At 60.0% G+C, this 20,958-nt stretch overlaps 2 protein-coding genes across 2 annotated transcripts in view; both read right to left on the bottom strand.

Moving 5' to 3' along the window:
- Positions 1–12,650, bottom strand: part of PIK3R2 (phosphoinositide-3-kinase regulatory subunit 2) — a 15,122-nt gene extending 2,472 nt beyond the window's left edge. The window contains exons 1-12 of the mRNA XM_017501282.2: positions 12,474–12,650; positions 9,281–10,025; positions 5,750–5,842; positions 5,345–5,395; positions 5,123–5,254; positions 4,815–5,028; positions 4,206–4,291; positions 3,945–4,053; positions 3,749–3,847; positions 3,118–3,298; positions 2,877–3,002; positions 1,041–1,183 (exon numbers count right to left, since the gene is read on the bottom strand). Of these exons, the coding sequence (XP_017356771.1) occupies positions 1,041–1,183; positions 2,877–3,002; positions 3,118–3,298; positions 3,749–3,847; positions 3,945–4,053; positions 4,206–4,291; positions 4,815–5,028; positions 5,123–5,254; positions 5,345–5,395; positions 5,750–5,842; positions 9,281–9,602 (1,556 nt within the window). The 5' untranslated portion in view covers positions 9,603–10,025; positions 12,474–12,650. The remainder of the gene's footprint in view (positions 1–1,040; positions 1,184–2,876; positions 3,003–3,117; positions 3,299–3,748; positions 3,848–3,944; positions 4,054–4,205; positions 4,292–4,814; positions 5,029–5,122; positions 5,255–5,344; positions 5,396–5,749; positions 5,843–9,280; positions 10,026–12,473) is intronic.
- Positions 12,651–14,051: 1,401 nt separating this feature from the next.
- The window catches only part of MAST3 (microtubule associated serine/threonine kinase 3), a 33,054-nt gene continuing 26,147 nt past the window's right edge, over positions 14,052–20,958 (bottom strand). Inside the window, exons 20-25 of the mRNA XM_037728810.1 lie at positions 20,374–20,701; positions 19,840–20,066; positions 19,200–19,322; positions 17,764–17,900; positions 17,165–17,346; positions 14,052–16,490 (exon numbers count right to left, since the gene is read on the bottom strand). Coding sequence (XP_037584738.1) covers positions 15,958–16,490; positions 17,165–17,346; positions 17,764–17,900; positions 19,200–19,322; positions 19,840–20,066; positions 20,374–20,701 — 1,530 coding nt within the window. The 3' untranslated portion in view covers positions 14,052–15,957. The remainder of the gene's footprint in view (positions 16,491–17,164; positions 17,347–17,763; positions 17,901–19,199; positions 19,323–19,839; positions 20,067–20,373; positions 20,702–20,958) is intronic.

Raw genomic sequence — 20,958 nt, 5'->3', positions numbered from 1 at the left:
GCAATGGCGTGATCTCGGCTCACCGCGACCTCCGCCTCCTGGGTTCAGGCAATTCTCCTGCCTCAGCCTCCTGAGTAGCTGGGATTACAGGCATGTGCCACCATGCCTGGCTAATTTTGTATTTTTAGTAGAGGCGGGGTTTCTCCATGTTGGTCAGGCTGGTCTCAAACTGCCGACCTCAGGTGATCCACCCGCATCAGCCTCCCAAAGTGCTGGGATTACTGGAGCGAGCCTCCGCCCTCGGCCGACCTCAGCGTTTTATGGCGGGGCACTGCAGCCTCAAATTCCTGGCTCAGGTGACCCTCCCACCTCAGCCTCCGGAGTAGCTAGGACCACAGGTGTGCACCACCATGTCTGGCTAATGTTTTAATATTTTTTGTAGAGATGAGGTTTCGCCATGTTGCCCAGCCTGGTCTCAAGCTCCTGGGCTCCAGCAATCCTCCAGCCTCAGCCTGCCAAAGTGCTGGGATTGCCAAAATGAGCCACAGGGAAGCAGGGAGCTGCACCCAGCTTCCAGGGTTTTCTCAAGGACCTACTTTGCACCACACTATGTACATCCAGCCTCTGAGCCTGTGCCCCTGCTGTTTCCTCTGATTTCTCTTTCCAGCAAACTCCTATTCATCCTTCAAAGCCCATTTCTTTCTTTTTTTTCTTTTTCTTTTTTGAGACAGAGTCTTGCTCTGTTGCCTAGGCTGGAGTGCCTCAATCTCGGCTCACAGCAACGTCCACCTCCCAGGTTCAAGTGATTCTCCTGCCTCAGTCTCCCTAGTAGCTGGGACTACAGGCAAGTGCCACCATGCCGGCTAATTTTTGTATTTTTAGTAAAGACGGGGTTTTGCCATGTTGGCCAGGCTGGTCTCGAACTCCTGACCTCAAGTGATCCACCCACCTCGGCCTCCCAAAATGCTGGGATTACAGGCCTGAGACACCACGCCCCGCCCAAAGTCCATTTCAACAGAAGGCTCTTCGCCTCCAGGTGGCTGGCCTCCTTCTACTTCCTTCTGGGGTGGGGTGGGGTGGGGCAGAGGCGCCAGACTCACCTCTGCATCTCCTTCTCGTTGCCCTCACGCCGGAAGCGCTCCAGGTATTCCTTGCTGCACTTCTCCTGGGTCTGGCCCTGCTCTTCGAAGATCTTGATAGTCTCATTGAAGGCCTCGATTGCCGTACGCTTCATCTGCAGCTCCTGGAGGAGTGGGTGCATCTCAGCACCTCCTGGGACTCCCCAAAAGGCCCTCGTGAGGGGTGAAGGCACATCTCAACTGTGATATGGAGGCAGCTCAGGCTGGTCCCTCTATCAGAGTGTCATTCTTTTTTTTCTTTTTTCTGAGACGGAGTCTCACTCTGTCACCCAGGCTGGAGTGCAGTGGTGCAATCTTGGCTCACTGCCACCTCCGCCTGCTAGGTTCAAGCAATTCTCCTGCCTCAGCCTCCAGAGTAGCTGGGACTACAGGCATATGCCACCATGCCTGGCTAAGTTTTGTATTTTTAGTTGAGATGGGGTTTCACCATATTGGCCAGGCTGGTCTTGAACTTCTGACCTTGTGATCTGCCTGCCTCGGCCTCCCAGAGTGCTGGGATTACAGGCGTGAGCCACTGCGCCCAGCCGGAGTGTCATTCTTCTAACTCCTGCTGCACTAAATGAACTCCTATTCAGCTTTCAAAACCCCACTCCTCAAACCCTCTCCTTCTTTATAGCCTCCTATAGGTATGCACAGAGACCTGGACCTGTTAACACCGCTGAAAATGAATGAGAGATCTAGTTGCTACCACTCACAGGCCTCATCTTGGGGTAGACACTGCACTAGGACTTTCCCTGCATTGTCCCCCAGACCTTTCCAACAACCTCCAACAAAGTAACAACTATTAACAGGGAAACTGAGGTTCAGGCCCAAAGTCACTTGAGGCTACCGTGCTCCTAACTGATTCTGGACAGGTATCTTGTCCATTTAGAGTCTCGGCTAACACATCAGTAAAAGGGACAGAGGCCAGAGGTGGTGGCCATTCCCTGTAATCCCAGCTACTCAGGAGGCTGAAGTGGGAGGATCGTTTGGATCGAGGAGTCTGAGGCCAGCCTGGGCAACGTGGTGAGACCACGCACCTCAAAAAGAAAAGTTTATTTTTTTTTAAGATGGAGTCTGGCTCTTGGCACCCAGGCTGGAGCAGTGGCACGATCCTGGCTCACTGCAACCTCCACCTCCTGGGTTCAAGTGATTCTCCTGCCTCAGCCTCCTCAGTACCTGGTATTTACAGGTGCGTGCACCACACCCGGCTAATTTTTTTATATTTTTGGTAGAGACGAGGTTTCACCATGTTGACTAGGCTGGTCTCAAACTCCTGACCTCAGATGATCTGCCTGCCTCAGCCTCCCAAAGTGCTGGCATTACAGGCGTGAGCCACCGCGCCCGGCCTCATACACCTATTTCTGTTTTTATTTACTTGTTTTTAGAGACAAGGTCTTGCTCTGTCACCCAGGCTGGAGTGCAGTGGTGTGATCACAGCTCACTGTAGCCTCCAACTCCCAGGTTCAAGCGATCCTCCCACCTCAGCCTCCCGAGTAGCTGGGACTAGAAGCATGTACCGCCACACTTGGTTAATTTTTAAATTTTTTTCTTGAGGGGTCTCTCTATGTTGCTTAGAATGATCTTGAACTCTTGGGCTCAACTGATCCTCCTGCCTCAGCCTCCCGGGGCACAGACATGAGCCACTGTGCCCGGCCTTATTTCTATGTTTTCAGAACGGCCCTTGATGCTGAGTGCCTGCTCTGTGACCTGGAACCGGATGTTTATCCTCAGGCCCTTGGGGTTGGTCGTCCTGCTCCCAGCCTTGCCACTGCCCCTCTGTGCCTCGGTTTCCCCCATGTGCGGGGCCCGGCGTACCTGGGAGGTCCGTGTGTACTCCTCATAAAGCTGGTCGTACTCGCGGCTCTTGTCCTGGTACTGCTGGTGATAGACCTTGAGCTGGGCGCCCACCGCCTCCACGCTGTCCTCCTTGACGATCTGGTCCTGGAGAAACACGGGGGAATCAGGGGAGCTGCATGGCCTGGTCAGGCCTACCTGGGAAACTGAGGCCTGGGGCCGGCCAGGTGCTACCCTCCCTGGCTCCCAGGCTGGCACAGACCTGCTGGTATTTGGACACAGGGTAGAGAAGCCGCGTGTCCAGCTTGGCGTTGTACTGGGCCAGGGATTCGTGGCGGTAGTGATTGATGAGGTCGACAACGGAGCAGAAGGTGAGCGGCTCCGAGAAGCCATAGTGCCCGTCTCGGTGGAAGACCTTGATTAGCTTATTGTTCCCGCCTTTCCTGCGGGAGGAGAGGGGTGTTGGCACCCAGTGGGACCCCGCACCTGACCCGCAATCCTCCTGTCCCTTTTTTTTTGAGATGGAGTCTCCCTCTGATGCCCAGGCTGGAGTGCAGTGGCGCCATCTCAGCTCACTGCAACCTCTGCCTCTTGGGTTCAAGCGATTCTCCTGCCTCAGCCTCCCGAGTAGCTGGGACTACCGGCACCCACCACCACACCTGGCTTATTTTTGTATTTTTTAGTAAAGACAGGGTTTCACCAGGTTGGCCAGGCTGGTCTTGAACTCCTGACCTCACGTGATCTGTCCGCCTCGGCCTCCCAAACTGCTGTGATTATAGACATGAGCCGCCGCGCCTGGCCGCCCATCCTTGATACCACACATGTCCCACCCCCTCTGAGCTCCCAGTCTGTGATCTGTGACCTCCACCATCCCTGCAGGGACAGGCCCCCACCTGAGGGTCAGCGTGTACTCGCCCTGGATCTTGCTGGAAGCATCTCGGACTAGGAAGGTGCCATCGGGAGTGTCCCGGAGTTTCTCGTTCACCTCCTCCCTGTGGGGACATCTCGCATTGGGGCTGCTGAGCCACCTGGAGACCCCGCCCGCCTTGTGACACCTCCTTGGCCCCTGGCCCTCTGCCAGCAACCTACCTCGAGATGTCCCCCCAGTACCACTCAGCATCCTGCAGGGACAATGGGCTCCCCCCATTGGCCAGGCCTGCGGGGACCGGCTTTGCCTTGGGGGGTTTAGGTGGCAGCGCTGGGGGACAGGAAAACAAATGCATCCTGAGCACCGGCTGTACACTGCGGCTGCCTCCCACTGCAGCCCGCCTGCTGATGCCAGCAGCACCCAGAGATCCGCGTTCACGGTCCCCCAACGACAAGAAATGACCAGCCATACAGAGGACTCACCTGGGGGCGCAACCTCCTGCTCTTCCAGGTGTTCCTGAAGCAGCTTCTCCACGAGCAGCGCCGAGAAGTCAGGGCTGGGCTCACTCCTGAGGGGAAAGGGAGTAGGGGAGGGCTGGGTGGGGCCGCTCCACCCACGCGTGTGCACAGGACTGAGCATGCGCTTGCACGCCTGCGGGGTATATACGAGACGGTATGTGCAGGTACGTGCAGGGCTGGGGGATATGATACAGGCAGATGTGTGAGACCAGCTCCCTCATACGTGTATGCAGTAAGTGCTCCATAAATCCTCACACAAAGACGAGCAAGAGAGCAGTACCGGAGCTGCCATGAGCAGGAGGGAAGGTGCAGGCGCCACCCACATGCCTCAGGACTAGACCCCCTCGCCCTCTGTCCCACGACCCAGGAGCCCAGAGCCCCTCTCCTTCATCATCACAAGAATACAGCTTTTCACTTTGGACCCCGTCCCCTCCCTTCTTAGAGTCTAGACGCCATTTGTCTGGTCAAGCCCCGCCCACCCGGCCCCAAACTCCACCCATAACTCCACCCCTGCTCGCTCTAACTCCGCCCGGTCCCGCTCCGCGGGCGAGGACCCAAGGCCCCGCCCCTCACCCGTCGGGCGCGCCCCCTGGCGGCGGTGAGGACGGCGGCGGCAGGCGCAGCAGCAGCGGCCCGAAGGTGGCGCCCAGGGCCCGAACTGCGGGACCCAGAGTCGGGGCGCGGCGGGCCACGCGGCCCAGGTGCTGGAGCAGGAAGCGCAGCGTGAGAGCGCGGTGCAGCGGCAGCATCGGGGGCTCCAGCGCCGGCCCCACGGGCCCCCCGGCCTCTGCGGACAGATGGCCAGGGTAGGGTGAGCCGGGCCTGGCGCCCTCCCGCCCGCTGCAGCCCCCTCCGTCCCCGGGGCTCCCCGCCAGGCTCACCCCACAGGGCCCGGCGCGCCTCGGCCGAGGCCTCGGGGGTCACCAGCGGCGCGGGCAGTGCCAGCAGGAAGCTCTTAATGCCATCGGCCAGGGCTGCTGCATCCCACTGATCCACGTCGCTCAGGGACCAGTCTGCGGGTGCAGGGGGGACATGTCCAGCTGATGTGTACTAGGGCCCCCAGGTTCCCCGCCAACCCACTGCCCACTGAGGCTGCCCCTCACCTGTACGCAGTGCGGGGAGCTCTGGCCGGTAGTAAGATTCGCTGTCCAGTCCTGGGGGTGAGGGGACAGGTGAGTCAGCTCTCAAATGCTGCCCCAACCCCGTGAGGCCTGGGCTGGCTGCTCAAAGCCCCCTGCCATCTCGCTTTGACACCCAGAGATAAGGACATGGGAGGGGTGGGGAGGGAGATCTTGCCGGGGGCACAGCACATGCAGTGGCCTGGTTGTGTCCACCTTGCCCTCTTCCCCTGGGAGTCACTCTGGCCTAGTCAACAGAGAGGCCCAGGGCATCCAGGCTCAGCTCGCTTCCGTGCGGCATGAGCTTGGAGGTCCTGCGAGGGGATGAGTTGCCTGTCACTAGAGGTAAGGAAGCAGAATCCAGGGGGCTGCAGCCAGGCTGGAACTCACCCGTCCGTTCCAAGACCTCTACAAGCTTCACCAGAAGAGGGGGCGCCACATCAGGTGGGGAGAACTGCTCCGGCAAGTCGGGGAGGGTGAGGCCTGGCGGAGGAAGCGGGGGGTGGGGGGTGGGGGGGGTGGCGGTGTTACATGTTGGAGGGGTACCTGGAAGGAGTCCAGCCCCTCTCTGTCTGCTGAACCTCGGCCAGGGCGGTGTGAGGCAGGGACCTCAGGGAAGTGCCTGGCACCTTGGACTGCCTTCCTCAGGAGGCCACAAGACCTTGGCTGGAGGGGCTGGGGGAGGGCGGAACTGATGGGACATGGTTTTCTGGGTTAAAATACCAGGAGTTCACACGACTTCACAGACCAGGTGGGGTGCACTAAATAATGTCCCCCAAATGCTACGTTCAAGTGCTCAGCCCTGGTGTCTGTGGCTGTGACGTGATTTGGAAAGAGGTCTTTGCAGGGGTAAGGAAAGCAAAGATGTCCACGCGGGACCAGCCTGGCGTCACGGTGGGCCCTAAACCCACTGGCTGGTGTCCTTCTAAGAAGAGAAAGCCGGCCAGGACAGCAGCTCATGCCTGTAATCCCAGCGCTTTGGGAGGCCGAGGCCCCGCCTGGCACCTGGCGACAGACTGAGACTCTGTCTCAAAATAAATAAATAAATAAGTTTCCATTGTTTGAAGCCGCTGAGTTTGTGGTAACTTTTTTTTTTTTACGGCAGCCACTGAAAGTCAAACAGCAGGCGTGGACTTCACCACAGCCCACTGCGCAAACTTGGCCACAGGACCTGCCCTCTCTGGGTCTCAGTTCTTTTTTTCTTTCTTTTTTCTTTTTTTTTGAGGTGGAGTCTTGCTTTCTTGCCCAGGCTGGAGTGCAGTGGCGCAATCTCAGCTCACTGCAGCCTCCACCTCTGGGGTTCAAGCGATTCTCCTGCCTCAGCCTCCTGGGTAGCTGCGATTACAGGTGCCCACCACCACTCCCAGCTAACTTTTTGTATTTTTAGTAGAGATGGGGTTTCACCATGTTGGCCAGGCTGGTCTCGAACTCCTGACCTTAGGTGATCCGCCCGCCTCAGCCTCCCAAAGTGCTGGGATTACAGGCGTGAGCCACCACACCCTGCAGCCTCAGTTCTTTCAAATAAAAAATGGGCCAATGACATTGTCTCTAATTTTTTTTTTTTGGGACAGGTTCTTGCTCTGTCACCCAGGTTGGAGTGCAGTGGGCAATTCTAGCTCACTGCAGCCTCAAATTCCTGGCCCCAAGTGATCCTCCTGCCTCGGCCTCCCCCCCCTTTTTTTTTTGAGATGGAGTCTCCCTCCGTTTTCCAGGCTTAAGTGCAGTGGCGTGATCTCGGCTCGCTGCAACCTCCACCTCCTGGGTTCAAATGATTCTTGTGCCTTAGCTTCCTGGGGAGCTGGGATTACAGGTGTGCGCCACCATGCCCGGCTCAGTTTTGTACTATTTTAGTAGGGATGGGGCTTCACCATGTTGGCCAGGCTCGTCTCGAACTCCCGACCTTAAGTGATCCGCCCGCCTCGGCCTCCCAAAGTGTTGGGGTTACAGGCGTGAGCCACCGTGCCTGGTCCACCTCTCCCTTCTTGATGCAAACACAAAAGTGGATGAAAGGAAAGGAAACTCCCGGCCCAGGTCAGAAAAGCCTCCTTCCAAGGACCATGCTCCATTTTCTCAATCACTGTGCTTCTAAAATTCTTTCCTCCCCCAATTAAAATGTAGAAAGAGAATCCTTTTTTCCCTTTTGGAAAAGCCAAAACCCCTCCAAGCCCAGGCCCCCCCCCCAAGCCCTGGCTCCCCGGTTCCACAGGGCCCTCTGTGCGCCGCCTCCCGGCCTCAGCGCTCGCTGTCTGCCACTGTGGGACGCAGCTCTGGCCCTCGGCGGGGACGCCCTGGCACACAGCAGGGGCAAGCCGGGGCCTGCGGGGCCTCCCTGAGTGATGGGCCAGGTGGCGCCTCAAGCTGGAGAAAGGCCCAGCTGCAGCGAAAAGGCCAAAGAAAAAAATGATAAAGGACGAGGGGAGAGGAAGTAGGTGACACTCCGGCCGGTGGGTTGGGACACACCCCGAGTCGCCTGGGATCGGACTGCACAGCGGGGAGGGAGTTCCCATCGGGACCGCATCACTCCCATTCACAGGTGAGCATTTGTGGCTGAGAGGGGCTGCAGCCTCCCCTGTGGGTGCACAGCCAGGTAGGGCTCAGGTGACTTCGGGACATTCCCGAGGGGTTGGGTCCCAGCGTCCCCAGGGGCCAACCCTTTTGTTTCCAGATGAGGAAACTGAGGCCTTGGGGGTGGGTGGGTTCTGGCTGAAGTCACATAACCCTGAAGATTCAGAGGTGGGGCGGTGTACGGTGACTGGACAGAGGCCAGGCAGAGGAGGGAGGCGGCTGTTACCAGGGAGAGAGGCAGATCTTGGCTGGGAGCCCGGCCGGGGCCGCCTCCTGCTCCTTCGGCCAAGGCGGGACGCAGGCCTGGGTCCTGGAGACGCCAGATGCCGGAGGCCGAGCCAGCGTTGTACCCCCTCAGCACCCCCTTATTCTGCCCTGTGCTGGGGACTCTGGCTTGCCTTTGGGCAGTGTCACCCTGGCACCAAGCAGGCCTGGCACCTCCTGGGGCTTTGGGCTTCCTGGGTGACCGACTGGTTCCAGGTGAGGCATCTGACTGCCTGCACTCAGGCCTCCCAGTCTGCATGTACGGCCTTGCTGGGCCGCTGGGAGGGCGGGAGCAGACCGCGCTGGGCATGAGGCACCCCCCTTGGCTTCCTCCTTGCAACCCGAGCCTCGGTTTCCCCGGCCAGAGCCCACGCCCCCTGCCCATCACACAGCAATCGCCGAGTGGGCTCAGGGTGCCCAGTTCTCCACTCCTGGCACACCGTTGGCAAGTGGTGACGGCCAAAGGTCTTTGGGGAGGGATGTGGGGTCCTCACACCCCCCTGTGCTATGTGGCCTCAGCTGAGCAACCCTACATCCCAACCTCCTTGGGCTTTGTGGCTTTCTTCATTTTGGAAATCAGGGTCACCAAAGGGGTTCCTCAACGGACCCTATCTGCAAAATGTAGGCTGAAGCTAGGCCGAGCCTCTGAATCCTACTGAACACTCTCACTGGCCTCAAAATCGACCCCAGCAGGTCCTCCAGGGCAGTGCGCATTGCCCTCGCCTTCCTCCCTCCGGTCCGCCTGCTGGCTGTTCCCACCGTCAGAGCTCCACCCACAGCCCCTGCCCTCGCTGTGCCCACTGTCTGGAGCCTCCACCCTCGGGTCTTCCCACGCAAGCCCCCTTCCTCACAGCGGGTGGCCCCTCCTAAACACACTCATCCCTTCTGGAACCGGAAGATCACGAGGGCAGGACCAGGCCTTGTGCTCACTGCTGAGCCTAGCACTTGATAGTAGCAAAGACACTTGTCACATGACCAAATGTCCTTTTTCCTCCTTCTTTGGAGAGGTCCCACTGCCTGACTGGACAAAAGAGGAGACCAAGGGTCTGAGGGGACCACTCCCATTTTCCAGGGCCCTGGCTTGCCACTTACCTGGCTCAGAGGCCCCATCACGGGGCCTGGCGGGCACTGGGCGGGGGCCCCGTGGGCGAGGGCCGGGCCGGGCCAGGGCCACAGGCCCCAGGAACTCGACGTAGGTGCCAGGGAAGTCACCTCGCTGCCGTGTGCGTTCATTGAGGCCGGGCATCCAGCCCACGCTCTGTGGGCAGCGCTCGCCACCCTCGGCCACGCCCAGTGCCTGCAAGGCCGCCCGGCTCACCACCAGCACGTCGCCAGGCAGCAGCTCCAGGTCCTCTGGCCGCTCCCGGCGGAACGGGTACAGCGCGCGGTACTGGAAGCCCTCAGGGCCCGCCATGGCCACGTGGGGGGGTGGGGTCTGGATGCTTAGGAGGCTGCTTGGAGTCCCACTGGCCCCATTGGCCAGAGCGGGGCCTGGGAGGGTCCGCTGGGTTGGCTTGGGGTGCTCGCACCTCTATCTCCAGCAGTCACAGGCGACCACGGGGGCCGCTCATGTCTCTCTTCAAATTATTCCATGACCCTGACAAGGGCCACTAGTCGCTGAGTCCACCATTCGTCAACTTGTGGGAGGGGGTTGGTGGCGGGGTCTCAGGTCACTGGGCCACTAAGTCCTCCATCGGCGGGTGGGGCTGGGGCAGGCCACTCATGCCGTCACACGGAGGGCCATCAGCACCCACGGCTGGCGGCTCTGCTGGCTGCGCCAGACGAGGGAGCCAAGGGAGCAGACTGCCACCATGCTGGGCCGGCCGAGGACGCCGACCTAGGGAGAGAGGGATAGGGCAGCGCTGGCCAGGCCGACTCCTCTCACCCCAACACAGACACGGGCCCAAATCCTGATGTGGAATTCCCTGAATCACACTGGTTGACTGTGGGGCCGGTCCCTCTCAGGGCCTCAGCTTCTCCATCTGTAAAATGGGTATGCTGCCAGCCTTCCCTTGGAGCTGCTGGGAGTGGAGCTCCCAAGAACCTGCCCCAGGTATAGTACATGCTCAGTAAACCGGTTTTTTTCTTTTTTTTTGAGATGGAGTTTGGCTCTATCGCCCAGGCTAGAGTGCAGTGGCGCCATCTCAGCTCATTGCAACCTCTGTCTCCCAGGTTCAGATGATTTTCCTGCGTCAGCCTCCTGAGTAGCTGGGATTACAGGCCGGCTAATTTCATACTTTTAATAGAGATGAGGTTTCTCCATGCTGGCAAGGCTAGTCTCAAACTCCTAACCTCAAGTGATCCACTCACCTTGGCCTTCCAGAATGCTGGGATTACAGGCATGAGCCACCTCCCCGTAATAGAGGTGGGGTCTTGCTATGTTGCCCAGGCTGGTCCTAAACTCCTGGGCTGCAGCGACCCTCCCGCCTTGACCTTCCAAAGTGTTGGGATTCCAGGTGTGAGCCACTGCACCCAGTAAGTAAACAAGCTTTTAATCACCCCTGTTACACATGGGGAAACTGAGGCTCAGAGCAGGGAGGTATCTAGGGCCTTGCGGTAGGCCAGGAGGAAGCCAGGACTTACACTCAGATCCTTGGACTCCAAGGCCCAGATGGATATGACGGGGAAGGAGCCAGGTGGCCAGACACCCAGGGCAGGGAGGATGAAATGGGGGCCCCTCCGGCTGCTTTGGGAGTCCCATGGAAGGGTTAGGCCAGCTGAACTAACAGGTAGGGAAGGAAGTCCAGGGAGAGGCTCCCCTGCACAAGCAAAGACCTAGCGGTAACTCCAAGCAAGTGGACCTCCTGTCCAGAGGGGGAGTGGGCAGGGGCAGGGAGCTCCAGCCTGGGGCCCAGAGTAAGTGCAAAATGCAGATGAGGGAGGCTGGGCGTGGTGGCTCACGCCTGTAATCCCAGCACTTTGGGAGGCCGAGATGGGCAGATCACCTAAGGTCAGGAGTTCCAGACCAGCCTAACACGGTGAAACCCCAACTCTACCAAAAATACAAAAATTAGCTGGGTGTGGTGGTGTGCGCCTGTTATATCAGCTACTTGGGAGGCTGAGGCAGGAGAATCGCTGGAACCTGGGAGGTGGAAGTTGCAGTGAGCCGAGATGCTCCAGCCTGGGCGGCAGAGCGGAGACTCTGTCTAAAAAAAAAAAAAAAAAAAAAAAAAAAAAAAATTGCAGACGGAGAGGTGCTCAAAAGGAGCCTTAGCCCCAGGGAGGGACAGGGAGCTAGGAGAAGGTGGGGGTACTACAGCTGAGAAGGAGGGAAGGCTGCCGGCTGCAGGGCGCCGATCATTCCCCAGGAGCCCTAGCCTGGGGAGGCAGAGATGGGCACACATTCCCAGCCTAGCCCCGCAGGTTCAGTCCTCCTGTGACGAAAGGGCTAGGGTGGAGGGCCGGACGTGCTTTTCTACAGAATGGGTCATCACCGTGGATAGGAAGGTGCCCTAGGGAGAGGGTACAGCGCATGCAAAGGCTTGGCAGCGGGTAAGGTGCCTGTCAAGGATTCAGGGTGGCTGTAAGGATAGGTGCCAGCCACCAAGGAGCCCGGGTGTCAGGAGGAGGCTCTGAGCACCCTTCAGCCATGGGGAGCCCCAAGAGGTGTCCGAGCAGGAAGAGGTGGCTCCACATACTCGGGTGCCCAACTTACCCACTCCCAGGACCCTGTTACCTTCGTTCTACAGGTGGGGAAACTGAGGACCCGGGAGGGGATGCCCAGGAAACCGCCTGCATCTGCCTGCCAGCCCGCCTCCGCGCCCCGGTGTGAGCGCCCCGGGAGCAGCGCTCCCCGAATACGGGAGGCGGGAGGGGCGGGGCAGGCAGGGCTGGGGGCTCCCCGGGTGAACGCAGGGCCTCCGCGCTCACACGGACGCGCACTCGGATCTGCGTGGACCCGGCCGCCCGGCCAGGCGACCGGAAGTGGGATCGACCCCCGGCTCTCTCGCACCCCATTCTGCCCCGCACAATGCCTGGGCGCCCCTCGATACTATTCGACGCCCCACTCCAGGCAGGGCCTCCCTGCATTTGGGGCCGCGGCTCCGGTCCGGTATCTTGAACGCACGGAGTCCCCCTCATTGTGCCCCGATCGTCCCGGGGAGGCTGCACCGCTGCGGAGACGAGCCCGAGACACCCCCTCCCTGCGGCCCCCCAGTTCCCGCGGGGCCCGACGCAGCCTGGCGCTTGCGTTCAGGCTTCCAGCGGGGCCCCGCACTGGCCCTGGGAGCCCCGCATTTAAGCACACTCCCAGCCCCTCTCGCCAAGAGGGCCAGTCAGGACTCACCTGGTCGCGGCCGCCACCGCCGCCGCAGCCGCCGTCACACCAAGCCGAGCCCGCCCCGTGGCTCCACCGCGGCCACCGTCGCCGCAGCCGCGGGATCCCCGCCTCCGCTGCCGCCACGGTTCCGAGCGGCCTGGCCCGCCCCCGGCGGAAATGCCCGAACGTATTCGGGCGGGGCGGGCGAAACAAGGCCGAGGCGGGGCCTGAGGGGAGGGGACACCCGAGTGTTTTCGGAAGTAGCCGAACGTAATCCCGCGGGACTGGCGGACTAGAGGGCGCCCGAGACAGCCGAGCATTTCCGGAGGTAGCCGAGCGTAATCGGGTCGGTGAGAGCGCCCAGGCTGGGCTCGGCTGGGCTTAAGAGGCCCCCGAGCGCTTCCGGAAGTGGCCGAACACTATCTCGGGCTGCTGACACAACTGAGGCTGATTCCCGAGACCGCTGAGCGTTTCAGGAAAGAGCCGAATGTGCTCAGTGCCCAATGGAGGCCATGGGAGCGCAGACCCAGAGGCGACCGCTAGCTTATGGAAATTGCTGAAGCACAGACTGTTCCGGGGAGCGAGTGAGGAGTTCTCAAGCTCAGCAAACAGGGTGGCAGTAGAGTGGGTAAAGGGCCTGCGGCAGAAAGCGGAGGTCCGAGAAAAGCCAGGATTGAAGGAGTTTCCATGGCAACCCAGAGCGTCCGGAAACAGTCAAAGATCTCGACCCTTATGGGCACGGGAATTTAAGAGGACTTGAGCCCAGATGCCGACTGTTTCCGGAAATAACCGAACGCACTCGGAAATGGGGACGTAGCCAAGAGATTTTGCAAGCCGGCTGAGCGCCCCGGAAGTAACGGATTGCTCTAGGGCTGGGCTGGGTTCGACTAGAGGGAATTTTATGGCACAGAAAGATACGACGATTTTATTTTATTTTATTTATTTACTTTGAGACGGAGTTGCGCTCTTGTTGCGCAGGCCGGAGTGCAATGGCGCCATCTCGGCTCACCGCAACTCCGCCTCCCGGGTCCAAACGATTCTCCTGCCTCAGCCTCCCGAGTAGCTGGGATTACAGGCATGCGCCACCACACCCGGCTAATTTTGTAGTTTTTAGTAGGACGGGGTTGCTGCACGTTGATCAGGTTGGTCTCGAACTCCCGACCTCAGGTGATGTGCCCGCCCCGGCCTCCCAAAGTGCTGGGATTACAGGCGTGAGCCACCGCACCCGGCTGCTTATTTATTTTATTAGCATAGCTCAGGGCGCCCAGGATCAAGGCTGCAGATGGTCGTGATCGAGCCACTGCCCTCCAGCCTGGGTTACAGAGCGAGACCTTGTCTCAGAAAACAAAAAAACCCCATAGCTCAGGGTCCCAGATGTCTGGAGGAAGCTTTTAAGGGCAGAACTATGATGGAGTACTCACAGGGAGAGGGTAGCAGAAGGCTGGTACTAACGGTGGCATCAGGAAGAATCTCAACTGCGAACTCCTATGCAGCCCTCAAAACCCTCTTGCAATGACTTCGACCCACAGGTCTATTTCATTCCGCTCCCCTCCCGACTCTTCCCTTCCTCCTTTCTCAGTCCCTCATAAATCCAGACGCTGGAGCTCATCTTTGTAAATACGGGCTTTTATTCACTGCCAGCTCCAGGATGGAAAGAGGGGGCGAATCATGCACAGCCTTGGTCTACCCTCCAACACTAAGGAGTGCTGCGCAGGGGACTCAGAAAGGGACGCAGAGTGGGCTGTTGGGTGTCTGGAAAACTCCCTCACCAGAGTGCCCAGTGGGTCACACTGCATCATGGGGGATGATTGGGTCTGGAGTCGGCTGCATCTGTCACCAGACCCTCCATTCAAGCTCCCTTGATGACAGTGCCCACAACGGGGTCTGGCTGATATGGTCTGCTTTGCCACGACTCCTGCAGGGTGATCGAGGGACAGGTCTCTGCCCCTCGCTGGGGTCTCAGCTGTTTTGTCTGTAAAACGGAGGTGATGACGCCACCTCCAGCCTTCTCAAGGCTGGCTGAGGGAGAAGCCACGAGTAAAAGCGTTTGGTACACAGTAGGTGCCTAATAAACAGTCAATGGGATTAGTCTTGTAAACACAAGGAAACTGAGGCACAGAGTGGGAAAGCCATTTTCCCAGAGCCACACAGTGAAGCTGAAATTGAAACTTGAGCCTCGACTGGGTTTTCTGACTTGAACTTCATCCCAGAGAGGCTCTGACACAGGGAGGGAACCCCTAGCAGGTGCTTCAGACACATCACGGTCAAGGGCTCGCTCTGCGGGGCCTCAAACACACGGCATCTTGTCCAGGATAGATGGGACAAGGCGAGGCCGAGGCGGAGCCCAAGGAGAGGGGACGCCGAGTGTTTCCGGAAGTAGCCGAACATAGTCCTGCGGGACTGGCGGAATAGAGGATGCCCCGGGACGCCGAGCATTTCTGGAGGCTGCCTTGGCAGTGCCGGGTGAGAACTGCAACTTCCTGCATCAGTGCCCACCTGGGGAGCGGATGACCCCTCTGCCCAGATCTGGTGAACACCTATTTATCCATCAAAGCCCCAGCTCCCACATCCCTCCTGCAGGCTGAAGCTAGTAGGATTAGAGGCAGACTCTAGCAGGGACGGTGGGAAGTGGCCTTCAGAGTCCAGTCCATCGTTGGGATTACACTGTTTTGTGGGTGAGGGGAATCGTTCACGGACCCGTACAGGTGAGTTCGGCTCCATCCCCTCAACGGGTGGGTCTTGGGAGGGGAGTGAGACTTGGTAACACAAAATACGTAAAAACTACAGAAAAACTAGAAAACACAAACACAGATGACTTGTCCAAAGTGCTTCCTTCTCAGCCCAGCGGGCAAGGCCTGCAAACAGGGTCCCAGGTGCCTGGGACAAGACCTGGCAGCCGCCTTCAAGGGGTGGCTCAGTCCGATATCGCTTATAAAGTAATAAATTAGGCCAGGCGCGGCGGCTCACACCTGTAATCCCAGCACTTCTGGAGGCCGCGGCAGGCGAATCACGAGGTCAGGAGTTCCAGAGCAGCCTGGCCAGCATGGTGAAAACCCGCCTCTACTAAAAATACAAAAAAATTAGCCTGGCATGGTGGCACGTGCCTGTAATCTCAGCTACTCAGGAGGCTGAGGCAGGAGAATCTCTTGAACCTGGGAGGCGGAGGTTGCAGTGAGCCGAGATCGCGCCACTGCACTCCAGCCTGGGTGACAGAGTGAGACCCAGTCTCAAAAAAATAAAAAAAAATAAAAAAAAATAAATTAGTTGCAGGGATTTGCTGCTATTTACAAAGCCACCCTTGTCCCCCATTCCTGCCCCGTCCGGCCCCCTGATTGACACCAGAACACAAGGGAAGCGTGTCTCCACCTTCCAGCAAGGACCGAGATGGCTTCTCGCCTTCCGGGTGTCAGACTGGTGGCTCAGGCTCCATCCAGGCATGACTTTACGGAAAAAAAAACATTGCACAAAAAAACGCGTGACTTTGAGGCCAGGGAGAGACCAGGCAGGGGGGTCAGTCTCTCCCAGTAGGCCCGAGAGCTACTGGCACGGCCTCCTCGCCCTCCACGGCGATCTGTGGCACCGGGGCGGGCAGCGCAGTGGCCTCCTCCTGCGGCTCATCAAAGCTAACCTCCTGCACGGCCTCCTGCTTCTTGAAGGAGTCTCGGCGCTCGGACAGGTGCAGCCGCCGCATCACCACGAGCTCGGCCTCCGGCCCGCGGCCGCGCCGCCCCTCCCCATCCAGCCGCTCCCCTGTGCCCAGCTTGTCAGCGGACTGGCCCCGGCGCAGCCGCGGGGATCGGGCAGGCGCGGGCGGGTGCCCTGGCAGGGGCGAGGGCGAGCGCGGCGGGGGCGCGGAGATGGGCGGGCAGGCCAGCGGGGAGGGCGGGATGCTGCTCGTGGACTTGCGGCGGCCAGTCTTGGGGCGGGGTGGCCCCAGCTTGGCGGCCAGGCCGTGCAGGGAGCTGGGGCGGGTGTGGCCGGCAGCAGCTGGGGAGGCAGGGCTGCTGGAGCTCGGGGAGACGCTGGGTGGGGACGCGGTGGTGTCTGCGGGTGATAAGGGTGGGTCAGGGCTGCCGGCCTCAATGTCCCCAGCCCGGAGGTGGAGTTGTGAGACTCACGAACACTGCTAAAGCCCTATCCTTCCCTGTGGCCACCCAGCATGCCTGGCTTTTGTTGTTTGTTTGTGAGACAGGGTCTTGCTCTGTCCCCAGGCTGGAGTGCACTGGCTCAGTCATAGCCTCAACCTCTTGGGTTCAAGCGATCCTCCCACCTCAGCCTCCTGAGTAGCTGGGACCACAGGTGTGCACCACCACACCCACCTAATTTTTAAATATTTTGTACAGATAGGGTCTCTCAGTGTTGCCCAGGCTGGTCTCAAACTCCTGGGCTCCAGTGATCCTCCCGCCTTGGCCTCCCAAAGTGTTGGGATTACAGGCCCGAGCCTCCGAGCCCAGCCTCCACTCAGACTCCCCACCCCTCCTGTCTAGCCCCATTTGTTCATGATGTTTCCTCTGCGGGCACCTCCTTTGCTGGCACCTGCACGAGGGTCTGAGTACCCCCGGATTCCCTTCTAGACCAGGAGCCCGGAAGATGTTCCTTCCTGTCGTCACTTTCACTTTCCCTAAGGTCGCATCATTCCATACCCCAGACTGCTCACTCCCGCCCGGGGCCCACCAGCCCCTGCCCCCGGGGTAGCCGGCGGCTGTGGGTGCACCTACCTGCTGGTACCTCAGGGGCTGGACTGCGGCAGGGAGTGGTGGGGCTGGGGGAGAGGCTGTGGGTGGGCGAGCCGGGGAGGCTCTCGCTGGATGACAGCGAGTGGTGGAGCCCAGAGGAGAAGCTGCGGCTGGTGTGCAGCACGGACGTCTGCTTGGAGATCTTCTTGAAGAGTGACTTCCGCCTGGGGTAAGAGAACCGGGAGCCTCGGAACTCCTGCTGCTGGCGGGCGCGGGGGCTCACGCCTGTAACCCCAGGACTTTCGGAGGCCAAGGCGGGCGGATCATTTAAGGTCAGGAGTTCGAGACCAGCCTGGCCAACATGGCGAAACGCCATCTCTACTGAAAATACACAAATCAGCTGGGCGTGGTGGTGGGCGCCTGTCATCCCAGCTACCTGGGGGCCTGAGGCAGGAAAGCTGCTTGAACCCGGGAGGTGGAGGTTGCAGTGAGCTGAGATCGAGCCACTGCACTGCAGCCTGGGCGACAGAGCAAGACTCCGTTTCAAAAAAAAAAAAAGGAAAAAAAGAACCCCTGTCCCCACCACGTGTCCCCACGGTCCGCCCCCTCTGTACCGCTCCCTGGTGGCCACCGCCGCGCACCGGTCCTGGGTCTCCCGCCGCCGGCTCCGCTTGCTCCTGCGCGCCATGCGGCCCTTGGCCACGTTCTTCCGGGCGGGGCCCACCTTGATGGACGTGTTCTCTAGGGCAGTGGTCCGCAGGGATATCTTGTTGGCGCTCTGTGGGAGGAGGGTGAGGGGTTGCCTCTGTGCCCTCGCAGGGCCCAGCACTTGCCCGGCAGCTGTTATGTCCCCTTCACTCCGGGCACCAGCTGGGACCCCCCACCCTGACATCATTCATCCACCCAACCAGTGACCTACCCAACAAATCCTGCCAAACAGTGCAGGGAGCACCAGCCCTCCTGCCGGGACCCCTCACCCGACGTCAGCGCCCATCGAGCCCTGCCCTCTTCGCTCTCCATGCCCCCCGGGGTCTGTCACCCACCTACCTGGTATCCATCCATTAATCACCCCAGGATCTCCCATCCCCCAATCACCCACCTAATGGCCCAGGAGTCATCAGGCCAAAGACACATGCCCACAGTCTGTCTGTTCAATGAGCCACCCACAACAGCTGCCCACATGGGAGCCTTCACTCTTTTCTTTTTTTGAGGTGTTGTCTTGCTCTGTCACCCAGGCTGGAGTGCAGTGGCGCGGTCTCGGCTCACTGCAACCTCCGCCTCCCAGGTTCAAGGGATTTTCCTGCCTCAGCCTCTGAGTAGCTGGATGACAGGTACCTGCCACCACCCCCAGCTAAGTTTTGTGTTTTTAGTAGATTCAGGGTTTCACCATGTTGGCCAGGCTGGTCTCGAACTCCTGACCTTGTGATCCACCCGCCTCAGCCTCCCAAAGTGCTGGGATTACAGGTGTGAGCCATCGCAGCTGGCCCTTCACTCTTTTTTACAACCAGGGTCTCCCTCTGTCCCCCAGGCTGGAGTGCAGTGTGGCATCACGGCTCACTATGGCCTCCACCTCCTGGGCCCAAACAGTCCTCCCACCTCAGCCTCCCAAGTAGCTGGGACTACAGGCACATGCCACCAAGCCCAGCTAACTTTATTTTGAAATTTTTTGTAGAGATGGGGTCTCACTATGCTGCCCAGGCTGGTCTCAAAGTCCTGAGCTCAAGCGATCCTCTCGCCTTGGCCTCCCAAAGTGCTGGGAAGAGAGGTGCGAGCCACGGTGCCCGGCCCTTCCTCCTTTCTTGAGGCCATCTCCTACCTCCAGGTCTCAGGCAAGAGGGAGGAAAAGATGTGAGGGTACCCAGGGAGAAGGGAGGGCTTCCTGGAGGAGGAGCTCTGAGGGGTGATACTGGGGCTGAAGAAGGATGTGTATTCTGGGCAGAAGGAGGAGGGCATGCAGGGCCTGGAGTTGACGGTGGATGTGGGATTGTGTGTCTCAACAGGGAGAAGCAGGGGAACCCAGAGCTGTGGCCAGGGGATGCCGGGAGCCCTGACGGTGGGCAGTGGCCGGGGGACACACCTTCAGCAGCAGCTCCACGACGTCCATGTGCACCAGCCCCAGCACTGACTCCCCATTGATGTGGGTGATGAGGTCCCCGGCTCGCAGGCCCGCCTCGTGGGCGGGGCTTCCATCCTCCACACTCTGGGGGCAGACGGGAACAGTGGGCTCAGTGGCCTGGGCCCCACATCTGGAGACCCCAGCTCAGGCTGGGTCTGCTGTGGGACCCCAGCAAACCGCTGCCTTTTGTGCTGCCTCAGTTTCCCTGATCCTGGGGAACTCCTACTCACCCATCAAAGCCCCAGCTCCTCTGCCCCCTCCTCTAGAAAGGCTTCTCTGTCTGTTTAGGGAGCAACCAATAGGAAGGGCATGCCCCGAAGTGGGACTGATACCGCTGGGCTGGGGGAGGGAGGACAACATGCCTAGCGCGCTCCCCTACGGAGCTGGGCGGTTAACGTCACTTGGGATCTGTTAGCTTCCATCCATCCCTGTCTCGCTCATCTGACCTCCTCCCCGCCAACTGACAGGGACCGCGATGAACTCGGTGGCACCAGCTGTGTCCCCGAATCCTGCCATACTCCAAAATGCAGCTCTGAGAAGGGACTTGACCGGGCGGGGTCAGACGAGAAGCCGGGTCCCTGCCTTCCCGCCTGGTGCTCACCCAGACCACATGGTGCACGGTGTAGACGTCACTGTCGCCCATGTAGACGCGGATGGCCCGCAGGCTGAAGCCGTACTTCTTGCCGGAGCTGTGGATGACGATGGGGGGCCGGAGGCTGCCACACACGGGGGACGGGTCTCGGCTCGGCGAGGAGTCGCGGGACGACGGGTTTGAGGACAGAGAGCGTGGGGACAGGGGGCTCATGAGGGGGCCACCGCTGCCGTCATCTGCAGAGGGCCAGGGAGGGGGTCACTCACTCCCTCGCAGGTCCCCCGTGGGGCCCCCTCTTTCCCACCGTGATGACCACCCTGGTCACTTTGCTATTGCTCCAGTGTCCCAAGCATCATCGCCCCTCCAGGCCTTTGCACGTGCGGTGCCCTCCACCGGGAACACTGTCCCCCAGCTCTCCCTGGGTCTCCTCCGGCTCCCCTCTCCCGGGCTCAGTCCCAGCCTCCCCACCTCAGGAAAGGCCTTCGCCTTGTTGGTGACAAGGGGTGCGGACAGACAGAGATGAGAACGGGCCGTAAGCGTTACCTGCCGTGATGATGAGGGACAGGGCAGAGACAGAGGCCGACTTGGGCACACGGCCCCCGCCACTGCCGCCGCTGGAGGAGGCTCGGGACTTCTCAGGGGCTGGCTCTCTCGAGGCCCCAAGGCGGCGGCCCCGGCCGGCATCCAGAGGCCTCGGCGTGGAGTGCCTGGCGCCGATGCTGTTGCTCCGTAGACGGGCATGGCTGAGGGCAGCTGTGTCGGCTAGGAGGTCAGCAGGATCAGCCGGGCGCCCCTCAAACTCACCACGTGGCCCCTCTAAGGGGAAGGGGAAGGCCCTTCCTCCCTGGTCGCTATTTACACAGTCCAGCCTCCTGGCCTTTGCTCATGCAGTTCCCTCTTCCTGCACTCCCTTCCCAGATTACTCTCTATGCAAAAGTCTTCAAGTCTCCTCCTCCAGGAAGCCTTCCTCCATACCCATTTAGACCCTTAGTTCCCCCATCTTGGGAGCTAGGGGTCCCATCCTGACTGTATGAAGGTGGGGGCGGGGAGAATTACCCTAGACTGCGGTTCCTTGGGGGTTGGAGGTCTCTCTAAGAACCTGGCTTCTCTTTTTTTTTTTTTTTTTTT

This window comes from Cebus imitator, unplaced genomic scaffold, assembly GCF_001604975.1.
Source record: "Cebus imitator isolate Cc_AM_T3 unplaced genomic scaffold, Cebus_imitator-1.0 Scaffold280, whole genome shotgun sequence".
Taxonomy (NCBI): Eukaryota; Metazoa; Chordata; class Mammalia; order Primates; family Cebidae; genus Cebus; species Cebus imitator.
Note: the sequence above shows the minus strand (reverse complement) of the source record. Positions and strands in the feature narration are given on the sequence as shown.